Source organism: Phaethon lepturus, unplaced genomic scaffold (genome assembly GCF_000687285.1).
Source record: "Phaethon lepturus isolate BGI_N335 unplaced genomic scaffold, ASM68728v1 scaffold17426, whole genome shotgun sequence".
In the NCBI taxonomy this organism is placed as follows: domain Eukaryota; kingdom Metazoa; phylum Chordata; class Aves; order Phaethontiformes; family Phaethontidae; genus Phaethon; species Phaethon lepturus.
Genome location: NW_010549568.1, coordinates 68,917 through 78,835, shown reverse-complemented (window position 1 = coordinate 78,835; position 9,919 = coordinate 68,917). Strand labels below are relative to the sequence as shown.

General features: G+C 37.4%; 1 protein-coding gene across 1 annotated transcript in view; it reads left to right on the top strand.

Annotated features, from left to right (window-relative positions):
* Window positions 1–5: 5 nt before the first annotated feature.
* The window catches only part of N4BP1 (NEDD4 binding protein 1), a gene marked incomplete at its 5' end in the record, with an annotated part of 18,546 nt that continues 8,632 nt past the window's right edge, over window positions 6–9,919 (top strand). The window contains 2 exons of the mRNA XM_010290277.1: window positions 6–17; window positions 2,864–4,635. Of these exons, the coding sequence (XP_010288579.1) occupies window positions 6–17; window positions 2,864–4,635 (1,784 nt within the window). The remainder of the gene's footprint in view (window positions 18–2,863; window positions 4,636–9,919) is intronic.

The window sequence follows — 9,919 nt, the reverse complement described above, 5'->3', positions numbered from 1 at the left end:
CCGTGCGCAGCGCCAAGGTACGGGGGGCCAGGGGCGGGGCGGGGAGCGGCCCCCGGTCGTGTCGTTGGAGCCTTGGTCTCCTGGACGGGGGCCGGGGCCGTGTTTGCGTACAGAAAGGTTCCTGTTGCCCGGGGCACGGCTCGGGGCCGCTACGTGCAGGTAGGAGGAAGAAAGGGTGGGGGGAAGAGTCCGTGCTTGACGATGAAACAGAAACGGTCCTGCCCTGTGAAAGAGGCGTGTGCCAGGTGCCAGGGTGTCTCCGGTGGTGTTGACACAAGCATAGAGAATCGGAGAAACAATTCAACTGAGAAGTGCAAAGTTCGCGGGTGTTGGCAGAGCGCGGCACGGTCACCGCGTTGTGAAATACTGCTGCCGTCTGCCTGCTAACACCTGCAGGAGTGGGCCAAGTTTCGCTTTAAAACGCGATTGAAATGTATCGCTCTCCTTTTTCTTCCCGAAGCCAAGAAATTCTTCGGAGTTTGTTGGGTGTTGCCATCTTTCACAGTTGCTTTACATGCTCAACTTGTGTCATTTAGTAGCTTATCAGCCAAGGTCTTGCTAACAGCTTAACAGAGCTGATATTTCCTTAGTGTCAAAGTTGACAGACCCAGACTGCTTCACCAGGTAGCTTGCTTTTGAACCGAACACTAAACACGTTAAAAAAGAGAGAGCTGTCTAGACTGCTTGTGTTTCTGACTGTGACGCTGTTAGCAGTTCTGTGAAGACACTTCACAGCAAAATCTCCAGTACAACTAACCTTTAGGGGGACGCGGCAGTAATGATGAAATTAGTGTTACTCATACTGGACCTGGCAACTGTAGCTGTTTGAATCATGTGATGCGAAATGGTAGTGTGAGCGCTAGCTGGGCTGAAGGTGGCTTTCAAAACCAAAGTCTCGATATGTGGGTGTTTGTGTCTGTTTAAATACACATATATATTAGTGGGGATCCTTAGCATGTATTTCTTGACTTAGTTCATAGACTTGGCAGTCCACTTTCAAAAACTTTACTCCTTAACTGTGTAATGCATGAGACTTACAAGGAAAATACTATGAATATTGAGGGTTTTGAATTATTTGACTCTGACTCTAACCCAATTTGCTTGTATATTGGGGCTCAGAGACTCTTGAAACTGTTACAGGTAGCATAAACAACTATTCTTCTCCAGGCAGCTGCAGTACAACTCATTTTCCAGAAAACTAAAGCCTGAAACAAACAGCACAAGATTTCCATTTTCTAATTGCTGCTTTTCCTAATAACATACAATATGCTTCCTACTGCAGATACTTTAAATGCAAGGGAAGTCGGGTCTCCCATACAGTGTAGAGCAGTTTTCAGACCCTATCCGGAGGGGATTATTTACTAGAAAGTACGAACAATTGCAAGTCTTTGTCGCCCTTTAGAAGTTTTGGTCATAGCAATTTGTGCTTTAATTCATCAGTCACGTGCAATGTATTCATTCTTCTGTGCTTCTTAGGAAATGTAGGAAAAAAAAAAAATCCACAGGTTTTGAATATCCTTTTTTTCTACTTAAGTTATTATCCTATTGCTCTGCAAAAGCAGTCATATGATGGCTACGCCATGAAAAGTTATCCTGTGGATTTTGTTGCAGAAGCAGTTTGTGCTAATATGGTCTTGAAGCAGCCTGTCTTGATACCTGTGGTGATGTAACTCGAGAAATGATAGGAAGTGGTGTTACGTTATTCATTACCTTGTATTGTTTTTTCAGTTCCGTTTAAAAGTTAAGTTTAATTTCCAAGAGTAAAGATAGATAATAAAATTTGGTATGCTTGTGAGTCTGCAAATACAGTGACTGCAGCTTAGAAAGTGGTTTCGCTACATTGCAGAATTTTAAGCACAGGAGGAGAGATTTTGGGGATGCTACCCAAAAGAAGAAATAGTATACTGTATTGACAGAGTTCTGAACTCTTGACACGTTTAAAACAAGTAGTATAGTGAATTTGCCTGTATTAACTTTTAGGTGGCAGAAATAGCAATGCGATTGGTTTTTTTTAAATGCATTAAAAACCTGAACTTCTGGCACACAGAACTATCTGGCGCCTGGAGTTTTCTCAGTCATTTGTCAGTATCTGCTTTTTCAAAATACTGAGTTTCCAAGCTTCGGGTGGAAAACTGGCTTGCTGTTTAGCTTTTTGGGTGTGATTTTCTTTGGTGTCATATACCCATTGTAAGTAGGTGCTCTGGCAGTTTAGTTTTAAAATGCAAATGTTTTATTTGGTTAATAAGGGAGTCCTGATAGTGGTTTAGTCGTTTGTCTGGTTTTAGCTTTTTTTCCTATAGCGTATCTTTTAATGGATACTACTGTGGCCACTAGTTATCTTGTGCCATGCCACAGGATCAATGTCCTTGATTCATGAGTAGTAACTATAGAATAACACATAATAACATCTTAAAAATGTAGCATAGGTGCTGCTGTGATGAGCCTTTGGAAACTGTTTTTAGAAGTTCAGTTTTGTGGACTAGGTAGAATTCTTTAGTGCCATGCATTTGTTTATGAAGCATATGTTCTCTTTGACCAAAAAATGGAGACAGGAAAATAGATGTCTTGGCTTGTACTTTGAATGGTTTCAGCTACAACTTGAAACTGATAGTAACAGAATATTTAAGTGAATTTATAAACAATAGGATATAAAAGAAAGTTAGCCTTCTATGAGATCTATTTAAAAGTCATTTCAGGTATCTGTATTTTATCTCTAATACCCAGTTTACTGGCAATATTTACTTTTTCACATTTCTTACGCTAAGTTGGCTTTATTTTCTGATGTACTTGTCCATTACTGACCTAACCAAAATTTATATAAGCTTTTCACAAGTATTCACTTTGCTGTATTTTTTCCTTCTAGGAGTATATTAAGGGACTCTGTGAACCTGAACTAGAAGAAAAGGAGTACTACCCAAAGGACATGCACTGCATCTTTGTTGGTGCACAGAGCCTGTTTCTTAACAGTCTTATTCAGGATACATGTGCTGATATAACAGTGCTGGAAATAGGATTGCTCTGTATTAAGGGGGGTGCAGAAGCTGTTGTTATGGCTCAAAGTCATGTTCAGCAACTGGTGAAGCTTTTTGAGAATAATGAAAGCTTATTAAGTGACAATGAATCGGAGATTAAAAAGCAGTTCAGACAATTTGTGGAAGCACATGCAGATAAATATACAATGGATTTACTGATTTTGCCTAGCTCGCTAAAAAGAGAACTCCTAGCTCTCACACAAACTGAATGTTGTGAAGTAGAGCGCGACATCATAGATCTTACAGGTTCTGAAAGCCCGACAGAGCTTTTACAGGACAAAGCCTCCAAAGTAATTGCTGCAAACAGAGATGGAAGAGGAGATGGTGAGGAAGCAAGAAACAATGCTGGGACACCTGTAACTGAGCTTACAAAGCAAATGGACATTGTGTTTTCTGACGCTCCTGAAACAAATTTTGTTCCCATAGACATTGTGCCTCTGTTAGAGGCAGTGGTGCCTAAAGAAAGGCAGTCATGTAAAAGAAGATCTTCTGATGATGAGGAAAGGCTCCCTAAAAAGCAATTCTCTTTGGAAAATGATCAGGAAGTGAAATCTGCTTCACGCAGTAATCTTTTAGACAGTGATGCAGTTATTGATCTGCTTTCAGATAGCTGCAGCGAATCAGATGATCCCAGTTGTTGCCTTAAAGAAGGTGATGATATCAGTGAGGAGATGGAATATAAGATTCTTGTGAACTTTTTCAGAACAATGGGATATTCCCAAAATATTGTAGAAAAAGTTATTGGTGTCCTAGGACAATCTGTGGAACCATTAACATTGCTAGAAGAAATTGAAAAGGAACATTTAAAATATCAAAAAGAATATGAACACTCATCTCAAAAGCCTAGGACTATCAATCCTCCTTTAGGAAGCAATGCAAGTAATTCACAAAAGCTAGAAGACAAAGGCATTTCTAGCAATAAAAGTCCACTTAAATCCAGTCATACTTCAAAGGAGACAAAAAATGAATATCACAAAATAAGAGGTTTACCAAGCATGCAAGCTGATGCAGAAGATAAAATGCATATGTTGGTATGCAAACCTGCTTCTCCTTCCAGTAAAAATTCAGCTATATGCTATAAACAGAGAGACATTTATTGCCCTGGTAAGAATCACAGCTCAAGGTCAAGTGATATAGAAACTGATGGTGGTGTAACTTTCAGCACTCTGCAAACTGGAGCTCTAAAAGATGTTGATTTTGTAGCCAGAGGGAGTTCAGATGTGCAACGTATCTCAACTAAGACTAAAACTGCAGTTCAGCAAAAATCTACAGGGCCCTCGACTGTAGACAGTAGTCATCCTTGTTTTGAAGACCAGTTAGGACACTGCAGCTCTTCTCAAGTGAGATCTCTCAGCCAATGCCTCTCCCAAACGTCAAATTCTGAAAATCCGATCCCAGACCAGGTATTGTCTTCACAAATACATCCTTCAAATCCTGATAGAGAGACAGTGGGACCACACAGACGTCATCCTGATCCTTCAGTTACTGGAGTTCAAAGATTTTTGGAGTCTCTGAAAAAGCCATACAGACTGGAGTTGAAAAATGAACCTGGGAAACCATATTTAAAACATATCATTATTGATGGAAGCAATGTTGCAATTTCGTAAGTATTATTCTCTTCAGCTATCTCTTTATTAAAAGTTCAAGGGACTAAAAGGCTGCTGTGGCATGTGTGAAGCTTTTGCTAGGTAGGTTTTTGGTGAGCAGCAGTCCATGTACGCAGCAAGGTTTTTCAACTGCTCGTAATGGCTGCTATTGTTAAGTTATGGTAAGGCTTGATAATGAAAAATTATGTGAGATTGACTGTAGCTATTTTAATTTCCAACACACAGCAATTGTGATAGTTTTTATTCTCTGTTTAGTGGCAGTATTCATTTTTATGACTGACTTGTTTGGAGTTACTATTCTTTGAGTTACTCTGCATATAAAAAAATTCAGAAGTTTTTAGCAGGTGCAGTATGTGATACAGTTCAGTACACAAATACAGCTAGAACAGTGTGGTTGTGGGATATTCTATCATGAAACAATTGTAGAACTTACTTTCAGTTTAAAACAATTACTTAGTCTGAAGTTGAACAAATGTAATAACTGTTTAATATAGAATAAGGAAAATCCTTGATTTTTACTTAAAGTTGGTTGGTAATTACAATGGTCTGGAAAATATTTTTTTTGTAAAGCCCTTTTGGGCTTTCATGCTGTGGTAGAAATCTGCAAATTTGTAAAAATGGGTGGCTCAGATACTTGAAGCGCAAATACTACAATAATCTGAAAAAAAACTTGAACAGAATCAGCAATGAAAACTGAGATATACATTACAGGTATACGAGATCCTTTTTGATAACAAGATGTTTCAAAATTAAAAGTGAATTAATTCTACAGCATTTCTTACTAGGCAGTGGTCAAATTTGAAGCCTGACCTGTGCCATTTCAGAGCAACCTACTTTGAATTATCAGTGCTCCAGCTTGAAGTAGCACATCAGTCAGAAGTAATTTCAGTGAGCTCTGCTCTGTTTCAAGCAATTTTATGCGTGAAACTTGATTTGCTTTGCATGCATCTAACAAAGAAGTTGAGTTACCATCAACTTAAGAGTAACGTTTTGGTTTTTAACTTGTGCTCTCAGTGTCTTGTAATTTTAAAGTAGAAGTACATGGTAATGTGTTTGTCCTTTGACAACATTACACATTAGTGTAAATGTAGGCATGCAGCAAAAATATTCCATATCCCTCCATAAAACTTGCAGAATAGGGAACCATGTGTATGTGTGCACACACCTAGTCTCCTATTTCTCCTGATAACTGAAAGAATGTATGCAAACAATAGTAGACAATTATAGGGCTCTTGGATAATTTTAATAGATTGGCTGACAAGGCACCATGCAAACAAACCCTGTGAAATGGCCAAAGTTAATACACAAAAGATGAGGAAATCCCTTTTATTGACTATGATGCACAGGTGTTCCATTATTGTAAATATCTTATAATTCCTTTTTTTTTTCCCAATGTTGCTTTTGTAGACAACTTTGGAGAGTATTGCCAACTACAGTTTTCTTTTTTTTACTTTCTTTTTTTAAGTTTGTTATAACTAACTGGAATAGCAAAAAGCAGTTAGAGCCTATATCTCTCTCAAATTTTGTGCTTCATTGGGTTCATTTTAACATCTCTCTCATCAAAAATATTCTTCAATCGATTGCTGTTCTCTATTCAGGGAGAGACTTGGGTTTGTTCTTTCTATACTAAGTAATTTCAGCAAGCATGCATGTCAGAAGGCTTTGTCAGTGTTTGCTATGGGGCTTTTTTGGTAGTTTTGGAATATGAAAGTGAGCAATGACAAATGCAGTAATGAGGAAGTGGTGGTTTTTAAGAACGAACTGACTGTTTTGCTGCTTCACTTGTCAATGTAACAATAAATAAGAGTAAACTTACTATGAGAACTTGCTATTTAAGTTTTTTTTTTCTGTGCATTCAGTCTTCCTCTGCTGAACATGCATAAACCCTTGCAAATACAGAAATTAGTTTTCATTCTGAAACCATGTTGCCAAAAGCAAAATGGAGTACTTTAAGCAAAACAATAGTAATTCTAAGAAAGATCATCTGTATCCCCAGACAAAGTGCAAAAAGATTAGGCAATTTAAGTGTTTCTTAAACACGATATTTTAAAATATAGATTTTAATGTTCAAGATGGGAAATCCTGAAAAGCCTCATACCAGCTATATTACATTGTATTTAGTTGTAACTAATTCTTCAATACGATTATTTTATAAGAATAGGCCAGAGTACTACCAGTGATCCCTTGAATTTTGTAGGAAGATCTTAGGCTGAGAAAAACATACCTGACTGGTTAAGATGCATGTATCAGGCCGTCTGTTTCCAGTTATTAGATGAAAGAGGCTTCCCAAAAGAATGGGCCTAAATGCTGTTTAGGGAAAGAAAATAAATTTTCGAGGGGAAAAAAAAATATACAATGTTATGTACAGTAAGAAAATAATGTTGAGGTTTGTCCTAAAATGAACGTAATGTTTCAGACAATTGACAGCTGGTACAGTTTCTCAGAAGTAACTGTGTGAACACAGATCTGCATGTGCATATACACACAGTTGTGTTGATGGGGAAAAAATTCGTTGTGTGCTGCTAGTTTCACAGAGGTAGATAAAGAAGCCCTTGGATACTGTTCTTTCATGGTTATGAAAGATCTGCTTTAGTTCCCAAACATTTCACCAATGGGAATCAATTAATGGAATAGCAAAACTTCCTCTATTTTTAGGGGTAACTTTCTTATTATTTTTTTCCTTTTTAACTTCCTTTTCTCTTTAATATGTATGAATCTTGCTTGAGAAGAGAAATAATAAATTCTGTTGTTATTTGTGAAGTGCTAGTAGAACTGCTAATATTATTTTAAGAATCATTCTTAACTTATTCCCTTTATGTACAGTCCTAGCCTGATTATTTCTATTTTTATACCTTGGTATTTGCTGGTAACTTCTGTAAACTACCAGATGATACCTTGAAATTCCTAGACGCATAGTTCATTCAGAAATATTTCTGCTGATGTTTTAAACTCAATTCATATAAAAATATATCTCACTCTGCCTGTTTTTTTGTTTTTTTTTTTTTTTGACAGGCCTCTTATGTATTTGCACGTGTTCCTGCTAGATCACTGTCTTTCCCCATTCAGAACAAAACATAAATTTTTTAAGACAATTAGCTTCAGATGCATTTTAAGGACCTGGTAATATAGGAATTTTTGCAGTTAGTCCGGAAAGTCATTATAGCACAGATGAGGCATCAAAAGTAAATCTAAGTAACAACTTCTGTTTATGAGAAGGAATGTCAGAAGATTTCTTAATGTGTAACCTTTCTTACCAAGTGATCATTAATTGAAGAAGATGATGATCATCCTTGTAAATAGATTTCCCCAGGTGAAGAGCCCAGAACTAGTCCTCTATGACTGGCAACAGTAAAATTTTTCAGGTTTAATTAATTCAATTAAGAGATAAAGATTTTCTGTCATTTTTATAGTCTTGTTAACTCTGAAGGCAAAACCTGACATGATCCATAACTCTGGACACTGCTTTAATTAAAGTACAGTGTTTTGTTGCAGTAAATAGTTTCTAAAGCAAACTTACTTCATCATTGTTCAGACTGTTACGTAGAAAATAGTTGTATAAAAGTGCAAGTCAGAACTGAGTCATAAACTACCTTGAACTTTTTAAAATGTTTTCCCAAATGTATTGTGTGTGAGTGGAGAGAAATGTAAATTGTGGGGGTCATGTAGAAAATAAACACACCACATACTCTTTGTCTTTTTTTTTTTTTTTAATATGGAGGGGAGGGTTCCTGCATATTTCAGCTATAGGTTTTTGTGTCTCCGTGGGTTTAAGAACAACCAAATGCATCTGAAACCAATGAATAAAAAGATGGTGCATAAACATGTACTTATCTCTACTGTAGGCAGTGGTCTCCCAACTTTTTGATTGAGCACTACATCAGTAAAAAAATCTTTGAGCATGCATCCCTAATATATGTATATTTATCAACTATATATGTGCATTACTGAAGTTCTAATATTTCCTTCACATACCCCAATAGATTGTCGTGCACATAGCTGGGCAGCACACACCCCACATTAGAGCAGGGTGTAGTAGCTGTGTACCACTGACGTACCGTCCCCAGATATGGTTATGTAACATCTGCTGCTCAAACAAATGAAGACTGCTTAGGAAAAGCAATGGACAGAGAACTGTCTCAAAATAGCATAAACATTGACATATTTACATGTCCTACTAAATAATCAATGCATGGGGGGCTGTTTTTTTTTTAATGTAGGTATTCTGCAGCTTCCTTCTGGCTAAATAAAGCCTCATTATTTTCTCACATTTTAGAAAGTGAAGAACTGATTTCAATTTTGCTTTGAATTGTTTTTTGTTTTCCTTCTCAGTACCTTGATGTTATGAACATCTGCTTCCATGCCTGTGGGGGCAGAGGGGGTGGTTCTGACCCCTGAGTGTCATGTGTTGGGGGGGAGGCATTAATGCATTGGCCACATGCTTGGACTAAGGCTGAGTGGGCCTCCGAATCACTACGTGCCTTGTGTCATAAGTCTGGAAGACTGCAAGAAGCTGAAGAATTTTCCCTTGTGACATGTGCAGCCTAGTAAAAATGGCACATTGATATATTAATGCTAGCTGTACTTTCAGTGTGCTTGTTGAATGAGAGAAAGCCCAGAATTTACTCTAGCCACTGTCAAGTATTTTTTAAAACTGCCTCTTTTTGTGTGCTGAAAACAGGCCTTTCAGTGCAGACTTTAAATTTTATTAAAATGTGGAAGAAACTCAGAATGAAAGAGTAATTGGATGGGATTATATCTTGATAGAATTGTTTATAAATAATATGTACTTTCCTTAATTTAGTTAAAAAACCAAAGGGAAAATGTTACATGTCCCAGAAAGCAACCTGCTTTTTTCTGCTTTGTGCTGCTTATGATCATATCTTGTTTAACTTAACAAATCCTCTGTAGGGTCTTCACAGTTCTTTAAAAAACTGGGACAGCCAAAACCAGTATTGACAGTGGCAGTTGGGGAACAGATGCAGTCTTTGAGATGGATGTCTTGAAAAGACCACCTTGCTGTGGTAATTTGCTGTCCTCCACATGTTTACCTAGCTCAAATAAAGCATTTCATATTTATGTTTATCTAGCAGTGATGTCTTTATTGATATTATAGCTCACCTTAATTCTACATCTTACTTTATCAAGTTAAATATATTGCTTCTATTTGCGTGCTTTCTTTTTAAGTTGCTACAGAGCGGGAGTTTGATTATACGGGACTCATCAAGAGCTGCTCTTCTAGATTTCAAAACATTCTAAAAACAGTACTCTGTAGTTCAGCAG